This window comes from Penicillium chermesinum, assembly GCF_028974085.1.
Source record: "Penicillium chermesinum strain IBT 19713 chromosome Unknown utg000002l:1.0-5270490.0:1.0-5274688.0, whole genome shotgun sequence".
Lineage (NCBI taxonomy): Eukaryota > Fungi > Ascomycota > Eurotiomycetes > Eurotiales > Aspergillaceae > Penicillium > Penicillium chermesinum.
Window position 1 is genome coordinate 1,005,056 of NW_026695312.1, and position 25,419 is coordinate 1,030,474.

The window sequence follows — 25,419 nt, forward strand, 5'->3', positions numbered from 1 at the left end:
TTACTTTTTTTTTTTTATGTGAGTCCGGATTCCTTTGTTAGGATTTCATCGAATTCGGTCTTGTTCTGAGCAGTTCCAATTCCTATTTGTGATTCAGATCCTTCCCCCCTTTAAGTGAGTGGTATGACTTCGATTAGCGGGCATGAGGTTTCTTAGGGACTGCAGCTCTTCATGATTGCAGGAGGAGTAAATTGCGGCCATGGCGTCGGCATCAGACAGAAGATGTTCGTACGAGTTTCCTTAACCAGCTTGCACCTCTAGACCATTGAATGTGCCACAGAATACCTCAGTAGCCATTCATGACACCATTTATCGAGACTCGCATTAGAAGAGGAACGATCTCCAATCTCATTGCTTCCGGCCATCGAAGTATCACAGGCCGCCCTTTTTTGCCCAATGCAAGAGGTCATGCACGAAAAATTGGCAAGAATCAGTGTGAGAACCTAAGTGCCTTGTGCCGCTCTGCTTCGTTGCGCTTGGGTTATGAGAGCAAGAGAATTGGCCAGGTCAACACACACCCGATTCAGACGGTCACGCAAACAAAATATGCATTGACAATATTCTACTCGAACCTGGTGGAGAATGCTCCTGCTGGGAGAGGGTGGCTACTGTGAAGGCCAGACCATGTACATGTAGAGTCGCCCTTTTTGTACGTAAATACCGCCTAACAAATAGGCCTAGCGTGAAAGCATCGGTTATCAAGTGCGAGGTGTCTTTCAGAGGACATATTTCTTGAATATCGCAAGATACCAGACATACATTTGCAACAGCCCAACCATTTCGGTTTTATCAAGTTTTGGATTTCGGGACTCGCAATCTATCTCCTAATACCTTCTCCAGCTTGCCAAAGGAATCGTCGACTTGTCATATTGGCAAGGCTTACTGTTACCAGATGGTCCTATATTCGGTCGGCGATCGGCGTATCTCACTTTCGTTACCTGGTGCCGAGCAAAAAGAGATAGATTTTGTCGACACGCTTTTTTCGCCGGTACAGAACGACAGCTTCCTACGCCCAGTCAAGTGAGAGCCTTGTCCAAGGATATCGGTACATGTTCTCAACCCACCCCGGTCAGATATGAGGAGCTTGGCCTAATTGTGAAGTTCGGCCTTCACGTTCGAACCGTCGAGGCACTGAATCTTTGGACGATCAAGAAGGTTTTCGGCGATAACGTTCCTGTACCGGAGGTGTTTGGCTGGCGCGTTGATAGAGACGGATATACTTTCATATATATGGAGCTGGTTGTGGGCCCGACTCTTGAAGAGTGCTGGGATGCTCTTGATATTATACAGAAAAGAGCCATCAATGACCAGCTCTGCCACATCATGGAAAAGCTACGCAGCCTCGCGCAGGACCCTTCGGAGCGATTTATTGGTATGATTAAATGCGCCTTTTGGAGTACCATATTGAATTGCTGATACCTATCCAGGATCAATAAACCGTCAGCATCTACCAGACTACGTATTTATCGACCAGCCGAAAACAGGCCCGTTCTTGAGCATAAGCGCCTTTAATGACTGGTTTGCTTTGTTACATCAACTACGTTTTGAGCACAGATATGACGACCCAAACCGACCTTTATTACCAGACACTGGAGAAATTAAGCTGACCCACGCGGACCTGAATCGACGTAATATCATAGTCTCTTCTACCAGTCCCATTCGGATTGTCATTGTGGACTGGCAGCAATCAGGATGGTATCCGGAGTATTGGGAGTATTGCAAAGCTGTCTTCACCTGCTGGTATGAGGATGAATGGCGGAGAGATTACATCGATAAATTTTTGCAGCCTCAGACGGAAGTGTATTTCGTGTTTTCTGAGTACACTATGGCCATGGGTGCCGTCTGACTTCGACCCCTACCCGCCCAGCTTCGTATGATGCCTTCCGAGAAGCTACCCTACCTTTTCTGTTAGTGCGAGAGTAAGATAGTAGTCCTGCATGTAAGTGGCCCAATAGGGTAAGTGATTTCTTTCAAACTATTTGGGAAGAGGGGGTGCCCCGAAGAGTCCCACGCATGTCATGGAGTTGACGCGCTTTGGCGTAAGACAGCAGGCCGAGGTGTCTGAGGCTGTGTCTGAGACCCTCAAGGGGGCATGGCCCCAGCATGTTGAATGAGATGCCAGCTTGCACGGAGATGGAGATTTACTTTTCCTGGGAGAGGCGACCATGTGTCTCTCACCGGTCAGCCTTGTAGGAGTGAATGGCCGACGAGTCCAAGTTTAGATGTTTCGGTATAGCAAGGATGTGCGTTTTGGATGGGGCTCAGAGCTGATGTTGGAGACGAGGCGAGGTCGAGGGGTTGCCCAGGCAAAGGCATTAACAAGTCTGGCAACTTCGACGAAGGTCTCATCCAAACATAGCCGCCTAATCACCTACTCCAACGAATTTTCCTTAGATATTCCTCCTTTATGCAAGTCAGACCATTGGACAGACTGCTGAGTATAGGCTGAGTCAGGTTCCAAGGTTCCGAGCCCGAGTGGGCATGATTGAATTCGCATCAAAGCAGGAGCTCCGAGAGCTAGCCTTGAGCCCAAGCCCCAGATAACCACTAGGAGGCTGTGAGCGCATGGGCTTCAGCTCCCTCGGCTTCAGACTCAAAAACAAGCAAGCCGGCAAGTTGCCGAGATCTCCATTGCCACAGAATGCCATGCCGGAACCCCACAATATCATCAAAAAAAAAAATCAGGGACCCAGGCAAGCAAAGCCGTTAGGGTTGGGACGATCTTGTCATGGAGGCGACAGCATCGCCGAAACAAAGCCTCGATAGCTCCCATTCGAACTGACCCGTCGACCCAGTCTAAGTGGGTCAGACAAGCCCTGAAGTTGAGAGCGGATGTCAACCGACTCGAACTTGAAACATCAGCTGCTTCAGCCCTAGAAGGGAGCTAGTTTGTGGACGCGGGGTGGGAAGAATGGAATTGAGTTTCGAAGTGGGATCGCTTGCAATCTGATCAGATTGATTCTCTGCAGAGCCCCAATAGAGTTTGATATCCTTTTCTAATGTCTGGCGAATCTGTTTGGGGGGACGCTTTATCTGGGGTTCGAGTAGAGAGACATGGCCCTGAGATATGAAGTGGAGAACGGACGGGCGAAGATAGACGACGCGGTTCGCTCTGTCTACCCATGTAGGGGGAATATGACACACTAAGCAGTCTTCGGGTCAGATGTGATAATTCATATCCAGTGCTGGGTCCACGGGTCACCCGCTTCTTGATCGACTCGAGACTCAGGGTTTGTCAAGGGAAGTGGCATCGGTTCTGAACAGGGCGCGCGCAATATGGCTAGTGCCTAGGTGCAAAGGTCCCTTGGCTCACCGCAAGTTCGATTCTTCCCCCAGCTACCAGGCTAGAAACGAAGCTGAACCTGCGCAGAATAATGTGAGTTATGCAGGGCGGGTATTTCATTATACCAAGCCCTATCCTTGTCTGATGTGTCACCTCACAACCGACAGGACGGGAATCGAAGGAATCGGGCAACGATACTATGTATAGAAAGCCCTTCTCAAGAATCCACTGCCCTCACCAGACTTCTGGGATCTGGATCTGGGTCTCGGATCCTGACGGGGTTCCATCTACGCAGTCTCGCCCCCAAAAATAACCTGGGGATGACCTGGGGAATACGGCGCGGCAACTCAGGCATAAGTGGCAACACAAATCCGATCTACATTCGAGAAAATCCTGATGTGACTAGAGCGAGCAAAGCTTAACCCAGATCGAACCATCAAGCAATAAGAAGGATCGGAATCGGCCCCTCTGGATGGTGCTATTTTTGATTCTGAGTTCGACGGCTCTGCTGTCATGTTGTGGGGAAATTGCATCCTATGTTCCCTGTCCCTTTCACACAAGCCGTATGGGCTGGATGGGCTGGATGAGCGGTGTAGGGCTTGAAACGTAGGGGACAGAGCAGTGACGATCATGATGATGGTTGTGTTAGATTGCTCGGGGGCTCGTTGAATCCGGCGAAAACCCCTTCTTAGTCGTTCATCCGTGCTAGGTCAAGGCTTCCTTTCGCGTGTCTAGATTCCCATAGTAGGATACTCGGGCCGTAAACTGATCTGCCTGGGAAGGATTGGCGAATAGGCTAGCGGGTTCCTAGCGTGGGCTTTTTAGGCCGGGTTGGGGCGGGCCGGCTTGCTTTCCCAGGTTCATGGGTCGGTTGACTCCGTACCCCGTCGCGTTCATGGACTGCCTTCAGCAGGGTCCAGGATCTTCATTAGGGTATTTTGTTTGGGGCGGATTCGCGCGCCCCTTGGTTTGTTCTATGCAGCAAGAGACTGTGCTTTTCGTATACTGCGTACACATCGTATATCCCTCGTGTCCAGAGTCGATCATGGGGATGTGCGTCATTGGCCTAGGGGGCCATTATCATGCCACGCGAGCAGTTTCAAGCATCTCGGCCGACCTGAAACACGGACAAGTGGGCGTGAACGGCAGATTCAAGGTTTTCCACGTGGATTCGAGGCATCAGCCCACAAATATAGCAACAAAGAACTGCAGGCTCCACTTGCTTCCGGTCTTCGTAAAATTGACTTTCTGAGCTTTGCCGGCATAATTGCCGTCATAATTGCCGTCATAATTGCCGTCATAAGTGCCGCCATCCGATGGGCATGACCAAGGCCAAAGAATGAAATGGGCCGTTGTGTTGTAGGGGCTATCGTGAGGCGGTGCTGCCCAAGCACATTCCCCCAAAGACGGTAGAGTCGAAACGGACTGCAGAACCGCGTTGTCATGGAACGTTCTTCGGGTGTTCCAGTGGGGCGAGCAGAAGGAATCGGGGGTATGGAGATGAGGTTGGATTGCGATTGGCCCATGTGCACACCTAAATGCGTCCAGGGAAAAGGGGGGGTGTGGTTAAGTGGATGATCATGTTTCATCTTTCACCCTGGCGAGCTCTTCCCAACCCGCTTCTTCCTAATCCTTTCCCTCCACAACCGCGTCAGGGGACATCGCACAGGCCCAACGCAAAAAGAAAAGAAATCACGGGGAAAAAAACCCCTACACGATTTTCCTTTCCCGTGGACCCAATTCCAACCAAGGCCTCCTTCATAAATCTCATCCCCACCCCCAGTCTACTTCCCCTCTTCTTTCACGATGTCATCTGCCCAAGAAGAATTCAACCAGCTAGTGAATAGCAACCGCGATATCTCTTCTTCCCATCCAGAGGATCGTACTAGCTCCCCCGTCTTCTCTGACGAAGAGTCCACCGTCCCCGCCGCAGCCAGCGCAACGCGGACTCGTCCGACGAAGACGAACAGTCCCCCGACATGGCCTCCACCAACTATCACATCCCCAGGCACACTTTCGAAGCCAACACCGGCCCCAAGGGTGTGATTGCCGACGCCCAGGCTTTCGAGCGTGCACGCAAGAAGTCCCTCCGCCGGACTCTCCTCAGCGCTGCGGGCCTGGACAACGGCGCCATCTACGGCAACAAGGTCTCACGCGATAACTCTCCCAGCCGCCACCGCGCGAACAGCTCTCCCAGCAGCAGCGACGACGACGAGGAAAGCTTCCTGCGCAAGTGGCGTGCCTCGCGCATGCAAGAACTACAGTCCCGCAGCAATCGCCATACTTCACCCCGCGGCCGCGTCTACGGGCGTGTCGACAATGTCGACGCGGCCGCCTACCTCGATGCCATTGAGAAAGTGGCATCGGATGCTGTTGTTGTCGTCTGCATCTATGACCCTGAGGTATGTCTCCGCTTCTCCCCCCCCCGGGGCACCGTGCAATGGAATCAACCCCGCTAACTCTAAGTCTCCAGAATGATGAGAGTGCCATCGTGGAAGAGTGCCTCAACACCATCGCCCGCCGCAAACAACACACCCGCTTCGTCAAGCTGCACAGTGAAATTGCCGAGATGGACCACATTCGTGCCCCGGCTCTCCTCGCCTACCGCGGCGGCGAAGTCTTTGCCACCATCACCGATGTTATCCGCAACATCCCCCGCGGCCGGCCCTGCAGCGCCGACAGTCTCGAAGACCTGTTGAAGATGCACCGTGTGCTTTGAGCGACCATCATTTCCCCCAAAAATCCCTTCCAGCGATTTCTTTTTTTCTTTTTTTTCCTTTTTGTTTCTTTTTCCTTTTTCTCTTTAGCACGGCGTCTCGGTGCAGGCTTCGACAGCACTGCAATCTTCTACTTATCCCTGTTATTTTCCCGTCTCTGGGTCATATGCTTTTATGCCTTTTTTTTGCATATCCCGTTTATCAAGGCTAAACGACAGAAACCAATGTGGACATTCTCAACGGCGTTGTGTAACAATAGATTGTACGTTATGGGGTGGCACTTTTTTTTTGAGCAGGTTTTCTTTTGTCGGTGGCTGGTGCAGCAGGCCTGACAGCCAGGGTGATGTGGGTAATTGGGTCTTTGATGTCTAATAGATTTCCTTACGTTTTGAGATATCCCACTGCATTTATTTCGCTCTCCAACTGTTCAGTTGTATAGTAGCTGTTAGGTGTTTGGTATAGGAAGATCTTGGGTCTGCCTTTCACTTTAGACCTTGACTCTGTAACCATCTATGGCGGCTTATTCCAGGACCGCATCCCCTGTATAGGCGATGCCTAGACTGGATCTAGAGCCGTTGGGTTAGCGGACTCAACAGATGGCTAAGATGACACTAGACTCAGGAAGGATGACCGACTGGTGCCACATCAAAGAAACCGGGGCGGGATCTCTCGCATGAAAGAACTGACCAGTTCTCCAGACCTGGCACTATCACCGCGGCATGGGCGGCATCATGGACTGAACATGCCAGCTGACATGAATCTGCGACCAAATCAGAAGAAATACAGTCAACAGAGAAACTCAGCGGAACCGGAACAGATACGGAACAGATACGAAAGCACGCGTGTTCCAAGCCATCTCATGCATTTGTATGAAATACGGGTTCCGAGCTATCTGACAGGGCAAAATCACAATTGTATAGCCTCTCCAGGGCACAGGCTGCCTAACTAGTTTTAGAAAGAAAAAGAAATCAGGATCAGGACCAAGGACTCAGGTCTACGGCAGAGAGACAAAGAGACGAGAGGAGTGGCAGGAGAACCTCCCAGTCAATTCCATGAACACATCCGCTAACTCCCCCATTTAAAGAACCTAGTAGAGCAAAGACTGGAAAAACAAGATGTAGAAGTAGATAACGCGACCCTGATGCACCGGTGGGATCTAGCAACTGTGGAAGACACAAAATGTTTCGTAAGGTGTGTTTCCCGCAGGCTCTGTTCACAGGGCTCCCTTCTCGGCGGTGAAGTCCCAGAGCATCTTGACGAGAGAGTCAGGGAGGGTGAAGAGGTCGACGTGGAATTCGCCCTCTGCAGATTCAGTTAGAGAGCGGTCAAGTTTGGCAGATGCAAAAAAAAAAAAATTCGATAAAAGCAGGAGGAGAAGGGGGGTTAACATACGCTCTACGTCGTTCTTGGTGTAAGAGTCTGGTGACTTATTGTCATGCACCATCTGCACCACTCGCAGAAGATCATCCTCGCCCAATTTCTGCAGGCCATCGGCCAATTTATCCATATCAAACTGGAAGACGTTAAGCCGGGGGCACACACTTGCACCAGATTGAAAGACTCACGTTGTTGTTTGTACGCTTCTTCTTCTTGGCACTCTCATCGCCACCGGCACCGCGCTTCTTCAGCCCATTCTCGTCACCAGGAACTGGACCACTCTCACGCAAAGCTGCCAGCAGAGCAGGCTTGGGGTTCCGGAAAGACTAAGCACACTGATGAGTTTCGATTCAACGCCGGGCACACGGAGGGATCTACTCACGATGGTGTGCTTCGCCTCATAGCGCTCCTGGGCAAAGTTCAAGTCGTGGGCAATGTTGTACGATTTGTCGGCAGAGAGCTCAATGGTCATGTCAAACTCACCCCATCCTTCCTCAGAAATGCGGAAAGGGGGCTGCTTGAAGGCTGTATGGGCATGCCAATTAGCACTGGTATCCCGGTATCCAGGGCATTGGAATAGACGTAGCTGGTGGGGGGGGGGATGCAAGACAGCCATTTCCACGAAGATCAGCATTTTACTTACTCTGGGTAGCCCGGGCACCGAAACTGGGGTGGAGGTGATATGTGACTTTGTCAAAAACGTTGGCCGGGACCTGCTCGCCCTTCTCATTGAGGAGCCAGACCTCGATGGACCAGGAACGCTGTGGGAATCCTTCAACCTCTGACGGCTTGTCGCTGTAGGAGAACAAAAACACGTATTAGCATGCATGACGCAATAGAAAAGTGTTAAATTCCCGATCAAAGCAGGTATCCGACGAAAACGAAAGGGGTCATCTTTGTGCGTAGCAAAATGGACATGGAACGAAACGGCAGGAAACAGTTTCAAGCGAGAAAAGTTCAGCGAAAAGCATCTGAGCGGCAATCGCCGCCTAATCAGTAAGCGCTACGCTCAATGAATAGGCTCAGCAGGAAAAATTGCCAACACTCGAAACCAGCAGCCGCCAATCCCTCATAGCTCGAGTCTGAGGCTCTTCGCAATATCCAATCGCGCGTGGGGAGGGTGGAATGGGCTGGGGCGGGAAGAGACATACATAACGTGCTGCTCCGTTACAAGGCGAACGCTGCGTTTGACCTAGAGAACACACACGAAGGCATTAGCGATCTTCTATATTCAGGAGAGCGCGCGCGCGAGACCCTTATGGGGGACCGCGCGGGCGAACTCGGCTGTAGGCTGTAAGGGCAGAGGGAGGAGATTGGCCAGGATATCAAGATCGGAGCCGAGGGAACGAGCTGATCTGGCGCGAGAACTTACATCAGGCATGTTGGCGCCGAAAAATGTGAATCCTCGGGGAGTGGTGGAGGGAGGGCAAGGGTTGCGTCTGGAAGGTGTCGAAAGGCGGGAACGAAGTTCAAGGTTGGGGATGGTTTGCGCGGTCAGAACACGCGCAAGATGTCGGATATGGTCTCGACCTAGCTCGATTAAAGAGAAGACAAGACGTCTCTCTGATTGAAGGACGGTGGCGACACTTGACAAGCTTAGCAAAGTACTGTCAGGGCTAAAAAAAACAACCGAGCGCAGAGGGCAAGGGTGTGGATTGAAGTGCGGCAGTTAAAGAGGCCCTGGGGGGGGGGTCATGACCGCCTCAAGCCCGCGATACCGGCCACATCCACCTGCACCGTTTCAGCCTCGGCCAATCGCTAACTCGGGGGAAAGTGGGAAACTCTAGCCATCTCGAAAGTTTCCACCTACAAATGGACTATAAGGGGAACTACGAATAGAAGTCTCCGGTGATGTGCAAGGTGTATATTCGGTGGAAATGGGTTCTATCTACTGCCGACTGTGGGGACCAAAGACATTAAGGATCGTTCTCCGTTTCGTAGACCACATCGCTAATTCTGTGCGGACAGCATCTTCATCACTGCTGCTTCACGCGTACAATTGTAGAGGAGAAAGGGGTGGGGGGTATGGGGAGGAAAGACATCAGACATGGAAGGACGTGGGGGGAAGGTTGCGGAGAGCAGGCAGTCGTGATCCACGAAGTGACTCGTCGGCTCTGAGCTTCACGGTCGTGGGTCTCACGTTCTTTTGGTAGAGCGAGAATTTCAAATTTGAGTCACTCTATGCCTCAGCAGTGGCACTAGCGCTGAAAAGCTTCTCGTTCTCCTGCTGGGCCTTCTCGAAAGCTTCCTTGAAGAGGTTGGCGTCTGATGAACGCGTTAGTGCTATGCCTGGTTCACATCACTGGAAGAACTTACTCTCGCTGTTGGCGAAACGGATGGCTAGAGTCTGGGCCTCAGGCTCACCCTCGGAAACATCTGCGGCGGCGTTCCACACCCAGCTACGGTCACTGCCGACGTTGGGGTTCAACTTCATGTCGGGGACGACTATGAGACATTAGAATTGCATTGGCGAACGTGATATCTGGCTGTGAAGAACTCACTGTAGTGGTTGGCGCAGACTTTCAGAGTCTTGTCGCGGCGCATGACCAGACGGGTCTTCTCGTTCTCCTTGTGCTTGAGCAACCGCACATCACCGGTTCCACGCTCCTTCCATTCCTTGCTCTCACGGTCGAACTTGAACAGCTTGGCGCGCATCTTGAAGACTTGCTCTTCAAGCTCCTCATTGGTCTTGGTCTCGACTTTCTCGGTCAAGCGGATCACGGGCTCGAAGTGGACCTCAGGGGATTCGGGGGCATCGTCCTCCTGGTGGAAAAGATCAACATCAGCATATGAAGCTCGAACTTGGACCAAAAAGGCATCGCTGTAGAATGAACTCGTCACCGCGCAAGGTGCCGCAACTCAATAGGTGGTGGGGGAGAAGAGGGGCATCTGCCCCGCGCCCCGTCCCCCGTCCCTTTTGTTTTGTTTTGTTTTTTGCTTTTGGTTGCTTTGGTACATTGGCGGAAACTCGAGCATTCAAAGGTGCTGCTCATGGCCTTCATAAGAAGGAGGGAGAAAACCTACCTCTTCGCCCTTCTGGGCCTTGGAGGAGCCAGAAGGCTCGTCCTCACCCTCCTCGGGCTCGTCCTTCTTTTCCTTCTTGGGGCCACCGCCGAACATGGAGAAGACGGTGTCAGTGGTCTTTGCGGCGGTGTCCTTGGCGGTCTCGGCAGCATCCTTAGCAGCATCGGTGACGGCCTCAGTCGTAGACTTCTCGCCCTCGCCAGTGGCGGTGGTTTCGGGCTTCTGCTCCTCAGGAGCGGTGGTGGGGTCAGGCTTGGTATCCGCGACGTCAGACATGGCGACTGAGGATTGGGGTGGTTATTCGGGAAGAAGGAGAAGGTGGGGATTCAGCGAACGATGAAAACACCGGAATAAGAGTGAACCCAGAGGAATAATTCGGTTTGTTGACGAAAAGGAGTCAATGAGGGGGGGAAAAATTAAGTGCGCGGGGGCAGAATGAGTCGCCACCGCCTTTGGGCCCCATCCACCACTTTCTATGGAACGCGAGGGGCTTTGTTTTTGGTCCCTACAGATCCACTGTTTCCTTTTTTGGGGTTTGGTTTTCTTTTTTATCCCCGGGCTACCGCAGTATTATTGTTCATTGTCAGGAGAAGAGATTTCATAAAGCCAAATTATAGACTCGCCAAGGGGTACTGGTAAACTGAAGCAAACTGCATAGCGCCGGACTAGTAAAAGAAAAAAAAAAGAAAGAAAGAAACAAAACCCGCATGCCCAGAAATCCCATTGCCATTCCAACCAAGTCGCCGTAAAGAAAAAAAAAAAAATCCTCCGCCTTGATAGCTTAAAACAGAGCTAAAGATAGCAAGTGACGATGTTGAGCAGATCACCATTTAGCATGTAGCCTTCTGTCCGGGGCATTCAAGGTTCGCGTCATTCCGAGCTGTCGGACGTCCCAGGAGATAGCGAGCACGCATTTGGCACCGGCCCAGCATGATCTTAGTTGCATTGCGCACACGATCCACCGCAGATGCAAGATCGGCCTTGGGGGCTGGGTTCTCCAGTCCAGTCCATGCATTGCTGACCCGCTCAAAAACCTCACGGTTGATTTGGATTGAACCTTGGCGTAGTATGGAATACATACTTTGGAAGTGTTGGAGGGTGTTGGTGACAATGGCATCTGAGCGTTGCTTAGAACGATGAAGGATAGCCTTTCGGGTCTGCGAGGTCTCTTGGTGCAGGCGTTCAGCGTCCTCTTTGATATAGTGTGCTCGCTTGACCACATCTCCTAGAATCACTTGGACGTCGGTGGAGAGTCGACCGTACACGTCGGACAGCCCATTTTGAGCGACGTGTAGGTCCTTTGTAACCTGCGAAGATATCGACTGGGCTTTCTTCCGCCAATTCGAGATCTTGAGCCATGGTGTTCCAAAGTCGATGATTTCGCTCTGTTGCACCGAGGGCTTGGATCTCCCGGTCACGGTCACATTGACAAGACCATGCGCATCCTCTCGGTCAAGCCTCACTGTGTAGACACCCTCAAAGAGCTGGGACAGTTCGTTTGTCAGAGGCACCCCACCCTGTGAACGTCCACATCAAATGGTCGGTGTCTCTTCGCGGTTGCAAAGTTACGGGGGGACTTGATCAAAATATGGCAGTCTCCCACGCCATGGATTTCGAAAGCGTCTGGGTCCACCGTGGAGCCGAAGGAGGTGATAGTGAGTTCTGCCACTTGATCTACAAGAGAAAGGCTTGAAGGCTCTTCTTTGACTAAGCCAACGTGGCCCGGTGGTCTGACGGACAGTGAATCCTTGTTCAGACCCTCTAGCACAAGAGTCGCCGTTGGGACGGCTGGTGTCGAGCTTGGGAGAATGGAATGAGACAAAGTTGAGCCTGCCACCCACTGCGTAAGGAAAACGAGAAATGTCTTGAAAACAGCATACCCCAGCGAAATGGCAATAGCTGACACGAGAGTGAGGGTCAGCAGCCGTAACGTTGGACCCAGTTCAGGACTTCCACGTGCATAAATGGGTTGAAGCCAACTGCCGGGATACTTCTCGATATCGAACCATGAGCCATCGTACCACGAACGGTACCCATTCGACATCCACGAAGGATAGTTGTGTGCAGAATATTTTCGATCGGAGCGAACAGATGCTTTTCCCTGGTGAAGATCGATAAGTGAAGCTAGATTGCGGTTCAACTGGCCAGGGGTGATGCTTTCGAATGTCTTGACATCGATAGGGTATCGCTTCAATATTGTACTTTCGCCCGTCTGCGCATTTCGAGACTCCAGACACATGTGGAGGCTGTTAGGGTTCAGCGGAACGGAGTAATCTTCTTGAGTCCAAAGCTGCTCATCCGAAATGATCATGGAGGGAATTCGGTGTCGTTCCAAGAAGGCATGGGCAAGACGTCTCCCGTGAATGGCAGCTGGATCATCACGCTTAGAAATGAAAAGAATCGCAAGGTTTGGCAGGGTCCACTCGGAAGTGGAAGATACGCGGTAGTGGTCCTTATCCCACCATGAGCGGCATGACGGTCGATTCTTGAAAGTCAGGTCGACTGTGGTAGGTTGGTCTGGGTGCAGGTCTCCTGCAGCCTCCACGCACTCATCCACTACAAGCTGGACATTTATCGGGAGTAGCTCCGCGTGGTTCGGCACAGCTCCTGTTCCGAATGAAGTGGGCACTACATGATACCGTGAGGACTCAGCGGAGCTTGTCAGGGATCCCGCCGAAGGGCTTGATACCAAGACATCGCCGATTTTGTCCAGAATGATATCACGGAACTCTGGATTGCCAAAGTATAGGACGCGGAAGGGCTTATCGAGATCCAAGGTCTGCTTTGTCATGGTCTGTTGGACTGTAACGATTATTACCGAACCAGGAGTCGATGGCTTGCTGATCACGGAGGTCACATCCTCATTCAAGATGCTGATTGTATGCTTGAGCTCTACTCGTTCTTCATCAGCCCAAGTTTCAGGTTCTGCGAACTCAATAGAGTCTATCGACTGTCGGGGCGTCTGTTGGGCAGTCAGGTTGCTATCGTCAATGGCGGCACCGGGGTGGAAGAGGGGTTGGGGAAAGAGTCGCGAGCCGCCGATTTCCTGGTCATCGGCATGGTCATTGTTGTCGTCGTCTTCCTCTCGCTGGTGGAAATCCTCAGGGGCTCCGATCTCGCTGCCACTATATCGCTCGTCGAGGCTGGCCACATCATCCGGGGTAGCTTGATCGATTAGGGAGCCGACGTCGGTTTGTTCAGATCGATTTCCGTCCTCTGAGTGAATATCGGACACACTGAGGGTGGCCCAGCTCTCACTTAGAGATCCGGGGCCCATTTCATCCAGATTACTTGACGTCATGTTGTTGGCGGGGCGCGAGCGAGATAGCCACTCTTCTACAGAGGCGGACAGAGGCGGCAGGGTCGGGTACTGAAGGTGTGCGGCGTGGGCGCTCGTGGGACGCCTAGGCGACTCCGGAGCGACGGGCATGTCTAGACGGTGTCAGTCGAGGGAGATTTCAAGGGAAAGAAGAGAAAGTTGAAGCATACACGATAAAGCGAGTAGGCATGTGCCCTGGTTGGGTGGGTCTGCGGGGGGGGGGTTCCCGTCAGCTGGTCGATGCTCTGAGTCAGGGCAGGGGCCACTGAGGACAAAGCTGAGGGAAACGAAGCGATAACAAAAGCAGTCGTAGCCTGATGGGAGATGGCGGGGGAAGGAGTTCGATGGAAGTAAAAGAGGTTACAAGGAGAGGGAAGTGTGTTTCCCACAGGGTTACGAAGGACTTCGATAAGCGTCCGGGGTTCTCCAGAAACTTTGCAGCGTATTTCCCAGGATTATGCCGGCTAAGGCTTGACTGAAAGGTACAGTAGCCTTAGCGCCTAAGGGTACTTGAAAAAGGCATAGAACACATAGAACGGCCAAGATGAAGGATAACCTTGGTCCAAAGAGACAGTTCCTGGGCTGCCTGCCTGATCATTGATAAGCGATAACAATCCCACTTGCAACGCTAAAGCGGCCCCTCATGGTGTTTGGCTCCACTTGCCCCACCGATCTCCCGTGGATGGTTCTATAGTAGACATACGCAGCGTACAGTGTAGAACAGAGAGTATGTTGACGATTCGCAGGAGAGCGGGGGGCAAATACTCTGAGGATTACTCTAAGCGGTTATGTTCCTTCTCCCTTGCATTTCCTTCTACTTGTCGCCTCTCCGAATCTTCTCTTCTACCTTCCTCTCTTTCCTTATCAAATTTCCTCTTCTCTCTTACGAATTCTGATCTTGACTACGGAAAGGTTTGTGAGGTGCTCTACCTGCTGTGCTTGTCAGGCAAATGTGGTGGCATGGGCAACACTCTCAGCGCGGCATGTTACCCTTAAACCCGAAACACCCAACATATCGCAAGCCCGAGGGGCCTTTTATTGGACATATCTCCTTTGGGCGCATGATGGCCATAAGCCTACATCTGATTGACCTTTTTTCGTACATGAAGTTCATTCAAGGCAGATATTATTATGCTTGATCTATTCTGTCATACAAGATGCCTGGAACTCGTCAACAACCTGCCGGTCAAGACAATTCCGACCTTATTCCCACTCGTTGTGCCCACTTTTCCAATTTGTCCAGCATCGTATCAGGGCGGATCCTCTTCGTTGACGTGGTTAGTGAGGGGGCGACAAGTCCTGGACGGGAGAAACTCTGTGGAATTGGTGAACCTCTTAACAAGGCAAAGAGTCGGAAAGTATTATATCGACTATATCAATCGACCATATCAAGTAGTACGTCAGCAGGACAGATGACGCCAAAAAAGAAGCTGTGGACCTGGTCCGCTGGAATTACTTACTTTCGACTGTGTCTATGGAAGCACAGAAGGCTGAAGGAGTTCAGAAGGAGTCAGAAGACAAAGGATGGGCAGCGGCGCTATAAGAACAGAGGCTGAATCGTTGACAGTGATTTATGAAGAAAGGCCGAGGGCAGGACAGCTAATATTATAATACAGCTAGGGATCAAAAGAAGGACCAACAGAGCTATAATACCCGATGCTTTATATTCATACTGAATCTAGTATTTGGTAGCCAAGAGAATAATATTCTTACCAGCATTACAAGATAATATATTCATCGAGTCTATCGAGTATTGAACAGCTCTAGCCATCTCACAGTGACTACGTTCCCCTTCAAATCTCTGTTCGACTGATTGTGGAGATTCCTTACTCCTCCCTCAGACATCTCTCTTACAACTATCTTGGAGGTAACAGACAGCGGCGTCTGTACCCCTTAAGTTTCTCTGAATTCCTACTCTCGGTGTACCTTCAATCCCAGCATTATAACCGGCGAGCAAGACACGGACGGTTATTAATTGACAGGGAAGTAAAGGATTCTATAGTTCCAGCTGTCCAGGAAGCGGACAGAACTGAGGAACCAGCCAATACTCCCTCACTATGTCAACAAAGAGGACTCGCAAGATACCAAGAAAAGGAAACTTAATATGGCCGAATCAAGCGCCACGGTTGAAGAGGGAGCGTCGTCGGAAAACCCCTTGGCCGGGATGATAGATCCCACGGCTGTCAGACTTGCTTACAAAAGGATGCCAAACACAGGGGACAAGGCTCTGCCTCAAAACCCGAAGAACATGCCCGAGGGTATCCGGAGGACGTATGATCTGGAAATGAATGAGCTCATTGCGGTCATCAACTGCAGAGTTAAATTCCGAAAGCAGTTTCTGGATATCTTTTGCGGATACCTTTCAGCCGTGTATGCCCTCAGCAGTTTGATGACCATTTGGACAAGGCGTTCTGCTAGTCCTACAGACCAGGTTCGGTAATGGACCAGATACAGGCTGAACAGCTAAGCACCGAAATCTCGCGAGTCAGCCTAGATAATGTCGACCTTCGCCAAGTAGGAAAATCATACATAGCCCGTCTAGAGTATGCCAGAGAGAAGATTCGTGACCTGCGAAGCAGCAAGGAAAACCAGGCCCTGGATTATAAACAGAAGAGGACATTCCAGACTGGGGACATGGTACTGCTCAGGAATACAGTATTTGACAATGTCCATGTGCGGAAACTGGAAGCACGCTGGAGGGGCCAGTTCAAGATCAGGCGAGTCTTGGACAGGAGGAAGTCAGTGGAACTGGTGAACCTTTTGACAAGGCAAAGAGTGGGAAAATATCATATCGACTATATCAAGCGGTATATTAGTAGGACGGACGACGCCGAGGATGAAGTAGTACATCTGGCCTACTGGAATCAGCTGCTTTCAACTATGTCTATGGAAGTATAGAAAGCTAAGAGAGCACAAGAGGAATCGGAAGATGAAGGATAGGCAGGAGTGCCATAAGAATCGAAGCTGAATCATCAACAGTGACCTATGAACAAAGGCCGAGGACAAGATACCCAATATCATAATACAGCTAGGGGATCAAACAGAGAACCAACAGAGCTACAACACTCGAGATTTTATATCCTTACCAAATCCAGTATCTGACAGTCTGAAGGACTGGCATCCTTATCAGTGTTGCAAGATAGCATATTTATCGAGTCTACTGGATACTGAACAACTATCACCAATCCAATACAAGATTGTTACTTTTTCTTGTCCTTGTTAGGCTAGGCTTATATTATCTTGAGACCCACTTTTCGTGTCCTGGAAGAGGAGGTCCGTCATTTGGTGACGGACGCAAGGCGGCTTTCACCAAGGAGGGCCACCTACACCAAAGGTTTGTAGCCCTGTTGGACCGCAATGATGAATATGGATAACTGATCTTCAGCCAAGAGGCCATAATATCAAGTTACCCAAAGCGTGGAGTTCGAAAGATCGCTAGCAAAAATCCTCCACTCTTCACGATGTCAGGAGGTCCTCGCTCCCGTGTTCCTAGGAAGCTCATGGCTTTTGTCGAGGAAGTTTAGTGCGCTATTTGACTTGCTCATTTCCTACCTCCTAGTAGGAGCTCTAGGTATGTTCTGAGAAACCTCCAAATGTTAGAACCGTACATATACTGCCGGAAGCTACCTCATAGTACCTGGTTCTCTAGTAGTATACGACTCGGCAAGAGCAGCTATGGCAGCTACAGAACCTCAATTGGCTAAGGATGAACAGTGGCTGTCAAGTCCACAGAGGTTCAATGTGGACTTACTCTCTATACCATATCTGGCTGGAAGACCGCCCTATATACATGTCTCAGAGTCTATCTTGAAGATTAGCAATATCAACCTCCTAATTCAACAATCAACAAATCCGTCTCAAGCCCATGTCCACCCTTCTTCACAAGATGACCATCTACCAACTTCCACTCCCCTTTGCCCAGAACCACCTTCAAGACGACCTTCGCGCCCCGTGGCAGCTCGACCGTTACAACATCATCCCAATCCGGCGTCTGCAACGACAAGATACTAACCAGCACTTCATCTCCCACTTTCCATCCCGCCGCATCAATCTTCGAATGCCCCTGAACACTCAACGGCAGCGTGTGCGCACCCAAAACAAAGCGTACAATCTCATCTCCCACAAGAACCCGACTCAAATCATGCGTCGTCGCTGCCAACTCCGCCGACGTTGGCCAATCCCACATAACAATTCCCTTCGCATTATGATTCAAACTCAGCATCGTCATACTCACCTCTTCTGCTCCCGTAGGCTTCCGTGTCCAAAACTCTGCGTCACCAAACGCCATCGGCACCCCCCACAGCGCCTTCGGCTCCATCCCCAGCCATTCCTGATACGCCGCGAATGCGTCCAGCCGTACCGAGATATCTTCCATCTCCCCGCGGCAATCGTCGCACCCGCAGCACCCGTATGTGGTATTGCAGGGCGTATTGTACTCGGCCGACCAGCTCGTGTTCACCGCTATCGGGTATACATCGGAGAGCACGATATCCGCGCCGGACGAGTACTCTTCGAAGTAGAAATTAAAGCAGTTCAGCGCTAGCGAGACGGGGTGCCAGGGATCAACGGCTTTGATGGCGCTGTAGGCCAGTTTGGTCGCGTTGAGCGGGTCGCCGGGGCCATCAGGCTCGTCGCCGGTATACCAGAGCAGGAGGCTCTTGCGGGACTTGAGGAGGGAGAGCTGTTCGTGGACGAGGGACAGGTCCTTGTACGTCCAGCGCATGTCCCACATGACCCACAGGCCTATCTCGTCGCACTTGTCGAGGAAGGCGTTCAGCTGCGTGAGATTGAATGCGTGGGCCACGGGTCCCGTATCCGGGACAATGTGGATAATGTTGTAGCCTTGGTCTTTGAAGGACTGGACATTGGCTGTGGAGTTCGCGAAGCTGTCCCAGCTGGCGTAGTAGGAGTATGGGAATAGCGGTCTCCATGTCGAAGAGTCGCTGTTCTGCACTAGCAGACCACCGAACAAGCTATCTAGCTTTGTTGTACTGCCCCCATCTGTGCGGGATGGGAGGTGGTGCAGCTGCGTAGTAGCACTGTAGACAGTGCGTGCATCGCCACGGGTAGCCTTCAGGGTGACGAGGTATGGCTCGAGACGAGGAGACAGATGCCGCAGCGAGAATTCAATCTCGTTTGACGAGGAATTGATAGGTACGCTGCGCTGCAGCTGCAGGTCCGCGTCTGCAATGGAGATCTCGAGCTGGAGATCTTGAGCGTTATGCGAACCCGTGACATACAGGGGGTCACCGCGGATATATGAGATGTCTGCATCAATGATGAGAGATGCTTTGCTTTCAGCAGCAGTGTATAAACTCATCCGAGGCCGCACGCGTAGATCTAACAAGGGAACCGAGGACTCTCTAGGGCGTTCCAGCCATCCTCCTGGTTCGAATGAGGCATTTCTGTGGAAGCTTAGGAGTTATCAAACTGGGGTAGGGCGTCGGATATTCTTACGTTGAGCGATAGGCTTTGCCGCACCATATATCAACCCCAGGAGGGTTGTTAAAGGCCGCGGCCAGGCCGATGATTGACAATAGCCAGAACATAGGATGTAGGGAGGTAGGGGGGAAATCTCGGGCTCCAGCGCTGAACAATCTCTCTAATCACTGGGGCCGATGTAGATCCATGCATGCCTGAGTGCCTCGTCTTTCCCCGCTCTTGGACCCCAAATCCTACTCTAAGCTGCGCCTGCGCCCAGTGGAACGGTAACACTGTTATCGTCGTCAATCGCTTAGAAGTAGAAGTAGTATTCATTTTGTCGATCATTAGTTGATCCCCGGGAGCATCCTTTATTAGCGTTTATGCTCCAAGAACCAGATCGGAGCTTGGTTGTAGGAGAAGTATTCATAGAGGATATTCATTAGATGAAAAAGCGTGTATTAGACTACTATCATTCTTTGCGTAATTCACCGGGTAATTAATCCATACTCTATAGACAGCCACGCTCGATCTGGTATTTGCGAGATTTTAGGAGGCAATGCGGGGAAAGTCCGACATCACGTCGGACAGCGTGATTGAGAGAGGGAAAGGTATGTACATTTCATAGATGCATGCTGGAAAGACAACCACAGGAGTGCTAGGATGAAGAAAACTGGGGACGAATGGGAAGATAGAGTGCAGTAGTAGTGACAAGTAGCAGAAAAAGAAAAGCTGGGGGGGAAAGAAATACAAAAAAAAAGGGAAAAACACAAAACAACACGACAGGAAAGTCGTCGTGTTTCCCAGTAACACATCCGCAGCGATTCGGGGTTGATATCTCTATTGACTGAGATGTGTCGTATGTTCAATGGGGGATGCACCGGTGCCTCAGTGATTCGTAAGCAGGGGATCATCGGGAGCGCAGAATGGACCAAGCGCGGGCGGGATAGAATGCGAGTGCCAAAAGAGGCACATGTTTATACTCCAAGTGACAGCGATTGAACAGCCACTGAGATCGCAATCAGAGAGGGAAAGAAAAGATAAGCACAGCCGATCCCAAGGTCGCACACCACACGTTAAGATGAATATGTCAACCTGGATAGTGGAAATGGTCACATTTCCAAAACAAAAAGAGCCGTCAGATCCGTGAACGCCACCCAGAGAGAAACCTAGCCGGCTTAGCATGCACATCTCAGCCAAGTGGACCAGGGAGGACGAGAAAGACATATTAATCAAATTGGAACGCGCCGATTTATCAACTCATGGTCGCGACGAATCTATGGCGAAGCCCAGCCACCGGCCACGTCCACCCATTCATTCAGACAACTACCCTGCTTGCCTTCAACATCAACAATGTCGGTGTCACAGCGGCATCGGCAGCCAACCCCATTTTCCTTGACAGGGTCAGGAGTCGCCCAGTATTCATCCTCTTCGATCCGCTGCTTCTCATCTTCGGTGGTCTTCTCCAAGTAAGGTTCCCGAGGAAGCTGTCGAGCAGGGGCGTTCGCTGGGCAATGTTGAATTGTGGTGTGCCGATAGCCAAAGTCACGGAAATAGTGAATATCACCGGGACCAAGGAGGATACCAGCTGCGAGGGAGTGGATTGGTGCATCACCCCAACGCTCATTCCAGAAACCACCACTGCGATCCATCATCTGGAAGAAATCTTCGTATTCCTTGCTTCGGAACCAGTCCAAACGGGCGATTTCGAAGTTACTCCAGAAATGGCACATGTTGTAGCTCTCTCCCTCCATGGTCTCCGGGTCGATATCCTCGAGATTCATGTCCCCAGGCTCGGTCTGCAGGATCTCGTCAGGCAGCTTTTGATCCTTTTGCTCGTCCTCGGGTGGGGTCTCGGGCTTGGGCTCCAGGAACATCTCCCAGAGACCCTTTGATTCAAAGTTGTTTTTACGCTTATATGCGGATGCATATCGGAAGATATTGGGGACAGTCTCTCTGAGTTCCTTCACAGCAATGGTGAAACCGTATGTTTTATTCGCTTCGATCATCTTGAGGAACGGGTCACTGGAGAACGGTTAGCAGAGGGGATTCTGGCATGATTGCAGGAATACGTACTAGGTAATGTCACAGAAGTACTTGATCTCGGGCTCCAAACGCCAATACCATTCGTATTTGGCCAGGAGAGGATGCTTGTAGAAGTGGCTGTTCGACGATTAGTGATTCTGAACTGGGCAAAAGAAGGTGTCGAATGGAACTGACCCTGAGTAGAACCGACACATGTGGTGGTAACTTTCCATGCCACCATACATGATAGCAGCATCGCCCTGCTTTCGGATACCCTCCTTGGCTACCTCATGGTCGACCCAGTCGGGGAAACCCCATGCAGAGTTATCAATCTTGCCAAATTCGACCGGGGCGCTCGTGTAGTTCTTCACGGTTGCTTGGAATTCTTCATCGAAGTCGCCATCGTTCAAGAAGACGTACGGGTAGTGATACCAGCGGTTGAAGTGTCGCTCGATCGACTTTAACGACTGAACCACACCTTCCAGTTCCTTGTTTCGGGCGAGGACGACGAAGGCGGCGTTAGCACGAGGAGTCTTTGGTCCATCGGGCTCGATGGGCATACAGCCCGTGGCAAACACTTTATCATATTTCTCGCTGATTTTGCTATTGAGACCAGGCAAGGTCAGTACTCGTTTCCATGTGGCCGAAGCAAAGGAGACATCGAAGTTCAAGGTCCCGAAGGGAAAGACTAACCGAATGGATGGCGGAGCGCCAGCTGGAATTAGGATACCCCCGGGGATGCGGGGTGGCGCACGAAAAGGAGAAGGATGAAGACAATTACAAGGCATGGAAATAGTAAGACAAATCCTAGGGGTATAGAAATGGAGGAGTTGCCCTTCAAACGGATGCGCCGGCGGAAGAAGGCGAAACGAGGCGAGGCGCGACCTTTCTCCCTGGAGTCATCTTCGAGTGGAAGACTCGGCGCGCTGGGCAGGCGCTTTGTGAGGCGTTGAATGAAGCTCATGGGTAAGAGTTGGGGGGTAGTCGTTGCAGACCCCACGGTGGTCTAATCAACGATTCCCGTGCAAGAGTAGGAGGCCAATGAGGTGTGATTGACCCCAGATAAGGTATCGGGGAGGTAGGGGGTAGTTCGAAGGGTGGTTAATGAGCGGCGAGGTGGTTGTGAGTACCAGAAACCCGGATACTCTCTTCAAAAGCAAAATAAACTCTCACAAGACAAAAAACGAATGGCCGGAGGAAAGCCTCCTTTCCTTTCCCCCAGAGAACCTTCTCGGACCCGGGCGATTCGGGGCAGAAGGAGGAAGGGGGTCGGGAGCAACACAAAAGACCACTCAAGAGTAGGGGCCAGAGGTGATGGTCATGAATCCGATGAAGGAGATGAGGTGGAGAGGGAGGGAGAGGAAGTCGGAGACGGGGACGGGGATGAGAGATTCAGAGGCGCCAAGACCCAGGAGGCGCAATGAGGCCAGGCTGTGTCACGGAAAAACTGTTACTTACCCCTGACATGCGGGCCTGCCGCCGTGAAACTTGTTCCGCACGGGTCACTGAGCTGTAATTTTCCATATCGAAGGGGAAAAGACCACTTTTATTTTTTTTTTTTATTTGATTCGCCTCGACTTTCGTCTATCAGGGCCTCCTCCTTGGCTTACTCTATATCCATTGGTCTGGAGGAGACCCGGTAACGAGCCCCTAAACTAAAAGGATACTTGTTCTTTTACTCGGTGGATTTCCAAAGGCTTATTTGCCCCCCCGCCCACTCCCTTCCCCTCTGCCTGGAAGGTGGCGAGGGCGGTGTTTCAGTCCTTGTAGTGCATGAGACGGTCGATTGACGGTGGCATCATGAATCCGAGGGCATGGCCTTGTCCGTGTACTTGACTAGGCGTATGTGCGATCCCTCTAACCTTTCACTATCAACTCTATCTGTATCCTTCGGGCCATGGCTTGGACCCTGATTCGTGGCTTGCCTCACTGCCACCACATTCTCATCACAACGGTCCGATAGAGCCTTATCCGCCTCTCGCACGTGACGACCAGGCCCGGCGCAGCAAGAACTGGTAGGGCCACAAATAGTGCCTCTTCATGATCCCAGGAAAACCCTACTCGGATATTCCAAATGTCTTTTCTTTCTACGAAGTACGTATTTTCCACCGATCGCACCGTGCCTTGCAGGAAGGGGACCTGCCAATTGACGCGGCTCCACTTGCACGGGCGATGTGGCCTGAGGGGCCTGGACCCTTGCGCAGTGTTCATGTGCATTGTTGCTCTAAAAGGGGCCAGGTTGGAATCTGGGATGTGGCCTCTGAGAGCTTCCATTCCCCAGAGGACTGTTCTGGTGGGCCAGGCAGTCGCATTTCGGATGGCTTGATTTGAACAAGAATCAGGATCTCCAGACCTAGTTGCCACTCATAGGCACCAATCTTACTGCATAGAAGTAACTACATCCTATGAGGTTAAAAAGCCTGCTTGGCCCTCCCGAGGTTCCAAGATCTACGTACCATAAATCAGTCGAATTCGTACCTGGTTGGATTCTTTGGGTCCCACGCGTGAATGACCCAAAGGGGAATAAACTTGAAACCAATGTGACCGACTTCGGTCCCAAGACCCTTTCGATGTAATTTTAACTCTTGACGCTCCATTTTCCGTTTGATGGGTAATGATCGTCGACGCTCTACAGAGGCCATTGCACCGCGGGGTTCCCCCCTTTTCTTCTATAGTTTGATCACCTTCGTCTCTTCAATGCTCACCTACCATGAGCGCCGCCATATCCCGTCCCTCGCTCGCGGGACCCAGCGGCGCATCGAACCCACGGCTTCAACCGATTCCAGTGTCGCGCAATGGGCAAGCCACGCTCGACACTTTCTCCCCAGTCAATGAAAACGGCAGTTTCGAGTTCGATCGTGTTATCAAGAGCGGCCGCGTCCTTCGCCGTGTGAAGCACAAGCACGTCTTCCGCGCATCCTGGAAACCCGCCTATCTCGTTCTGCGCCCCAACTTGCTCTCCGTCTACAAGGACGAGGAAACCACTCGCCTTCGCGTCGCGATCACCCTCTCGGACGTGACTGCTGTCGCCCCGGTCAAGTCCCCCCCGCTCACATCGTCAATATGTTTTTGGTGTCTTCACCCCGTCCACCAACTACCGTTTCGAAGCTCTTTCCGAACGCGATGCGGACGAATGGATCAGTCGCATTCGCTCTGAATCGCCCTCCGACGAGACCGACCCGACCTTCCTGAGTTTAGCAACCGCCGTCAACCCGCCCAAGATCCAAAAACAACTCGTCGAAGACACCACAGACCACTCCGATTTCGATATAACAGGCCGCCCCAGTTCCCCGGAACTAGGCCGTTCCTTGCCTCCGAGCTCTCATTCCCGTGCCTCCAAACCTCCATATATCCAGGACTACTCCGGCAACGAAATGACCTCCTTCTCAGAACTGTCAGATTACACTCCGCCCACACGAGGCAGCTATCTGCGATCAGTGCCATCTAACCAAACCCTCTCCGTCTCCGCCCCCGAAGATGCGCCCGACAAGCCCGCATCCCTGCCCCGGGACCCGAGCCGACAGTCTGACCTGGGTGTTCTGCGTGACCCGGCCCGCGTCATCTGCCAAGGCTATCTGCAGGGTCTGCGTATCAAGGGAACTGTACGCCAGTGGAAGCGACTGTGGGTTGTCTTGCGGCCGAAGAACCTCGCCTTCTACAAGGATGATTCTGAGTACTCCGCACTCCGCATCATCTCCATGTCTCAGGTGATCGACGCGGCGGAAATCGACCCCCTGTCCCGATCCAAGACCTTTTGTCTGCAGATCATCGCGGAGGAGAAGACATACCGGCTCTGTGCGCCGGACGAAGAGTCGCTGGCTCGCTGGCTGGGCGCACTGAAGAGCATCATTGTTGCCCGCAAGAAGGCTTCGGTATCAGCAGGCTCCGCTACATCCCCACCCTCTGCGTCCTGATCGTCTTGTATCTTGTCGAATACCTTTCAGATTGTGCTCTGGAATCGTCATTTTCTTTTCTCAATTCCTTGTCCGTCTCGAATACCCAGACATACGCCAATCGGCATTTTCTAACCTTGTCTCCTATCCTTCTTCGAACCTGTCCTTTCGTTGACCATTTTCTTTCTTGTTTCTACTATCTTCTCATGTCCACAAATACCCACGGCTGTTGGCCACATCTTTCTTACGCCTTCTGGTGGTTTCTCCACGGAATACGACGAGTTGCGGAGTCGGAAGGCGTTACATCATTTCATCACTTCCCACACAGGGGGTGCCTATTTAATTTGTCTTGTCTAGATT

The 25,419-nt window shown here is 51.6% G+C and overlaps 9 protein-coding genes across 9 annotated transcripts; 4 read left to right on the forward strand and 5 right to left on the reverse strand.

Annotated features, from left to right (window-relative positions):
• Positions 1 to 892: 892 nt before the first annotated feature.
• On the forward strand, positions 893 to 1,846 carry N7468_001173 (uncharacterized protein; the record flags this gene model as incomplete). Its single annotated transcript, XM_058470470.1, has 3 exons — positions 893 to 1,020; positions 1,074 to 1,372; positions 1,428 to 1,846. The coding sequence occupies 3 exons, from the start codon at positions 893 to 895 to the stop codon at positions 1,844 to 1,846; spliced, it is 846 nt and encodes a 281-aa protein (XP_058333611.1).
• A 3,243-nt stretch (positions 1,847 to 5,089) lies between these two features.
• Positions 5,090 to 6,002, forward strand: N7468_001174 (phosducin family protein; the record flags this gene model as incomplete). Its single annotated transcript, XM_058470471.1, is given in 3 exon segments — positions 5,090 to 5,203; positions 5,221 to 5,685; positions 5,757 to 6,002. 3 exon segments carry the CDS (start codon positions 5,090 to 5,092, stop codon positions 6,000 to 6,002), a joined length of 825 nt encoding a protein of 274 aa, XP_058333612.1.
• A 1,211-nt stretch (positions 6,003 to 7,213) lies between these two features.
• Positions 7,214 to 8,758, reverse strand: N7468_001175 (putative transcription initiation factor subunit (TAF30); the record flags this gene model as incomplete). The annotated part of the gene is made up of 7 exons (XM_058470472.1): positions 7,214 to 7,302; positions 7,393 to 7,513; positions 7,566 to 7,703; positions 7,760 to 7,902; positions 8,021 to 8,172; positions 8,529 to 8,569; positions 8,750 to 8,758. The coding sequence occupies 7 exons, from the start codon at positions 8,756 to 8,758 to the stop codon at positions 7,214 to 7,216; spliced, it is 693 nt and encodes a 230-aa protein (XP_058333613.1).
• A 798-nt stretch (positions 8,759 to 9,556) lies between these two features.
• N7468_001176 (Ran GTPase-binding protein YRB1) lies at positions 9,557 to 10,677 on the reverse strand (the record flags this gene model as incomplete). Its single annotated transcript, XM_058470473.1, has 4 exons — positions 9,557 to 9,642; positions 9,694 to 9,822; positions 9,879 to 10,140; positions 10,402 to 10,677. The coding sequence occupies 4 exons, from the start codon at positions 10,675 to 10,677 to the stop codon at positions 9,557 to 9,559; spliced, it is 753 nt and encodes a 250-aa protein (XP_058333614.1).
• Positions 10,678 to 11,231: 554 nt separating this feature from the next.
• N7468_001177 (uncharacterized protein) lies at positions 11,232 to 13,831 on the reverse strand (the record flags this gene model as incomplete). Its single annotated transcript, XM_058470474.1, has 2 exons — positions 11,232 to 11,885; positions 11,918 to 13,831. The coding sequence occupies 2 exons, from the start codon at positions 13,829 to 13,831 to the stop codon at positions 11,232 to 11,234; spliced, it is 2,568 nt and encodes an 855-aa protein (XP_058333615.1).
• Positions 13,832 to 15,824: 1,993 nt separating this feature from the next.
• N7468_001178 (uncharacterized protein) lies at positions 15,825 to 16,160 on the forward strand (the record flags this gene model as incomplete). Its single annotated transcript, XM_058470475.1, has 1 exon — positions 15,825 to 16,160. The coding sequence occupies one exon, from the start codon at positions 15,825 to 15,827 to the stop codon at positions 16,158 to 16,160; it is 336 nt and encodes a 111-aa protein (XP_058333616.1).
• A 1,383-nt stretch (positions 16,161 to 17,543) lies between these two features.
• Positions 17,544 to 19,040, reverse strand: N7468_001179 (uncharacterized protein; the record flags this gene model as incomplete). The annotated part of the gene is made up of 1 exon (XM_058470476.1): positions 17,544 to 19,040. One exon carries the CDS (start codon positions 19,038 to 19,040, stop codon positions 17,544 to 17,546), a length of 1,497 nt encoding a protein of 498 aa, XP_058333617.1.
• Positions 19,041 to 20,418: 1,378 nt separating this feature from the next.
• Positions 20,419 to 22,130, reverse strand: N7468_001180 (glycosyltransferase family 15 protein; the record flags this gene model as incomplete). The annotated part of the gene is made up of 4 exons (XM_058470477.1): positions 20,419 to 21,166; positions 21,218 to 21,304; positions 21,362 to 21,854; positions 22,010 to 22,130. 4 exons carry the CDS (start codon positions 22,128 to 22,130, stop codon positions 20,419 to 20,421), a joined length of 1,449 nt encoding a protein of 482 aa, XP_058333618.1.
• Positions 22,131 to 23,876: 1,746 nt separating this feature from the next.
• N7468_001181 (PH domain-containing protein) lies at positions 23,877 to 25,080 on the forward strand (the record flags this gene model as incomplete). Its single annotated transcript, XM_058470478.1, has 2 exons — positions 23,877 to 24,231; positions 24,275 to 25,080. The coding sequence occupies 2 exons, from the start codon at positions 23,877 to 23,879 to the stop codon at positions 25,078 to 25,080; spliced, it is 1,161 nt and encodes a 386-aa protein (XP_058333619.1).
• Positions 25,081 to 25,419: the final 339 nt, after the last annotated feature.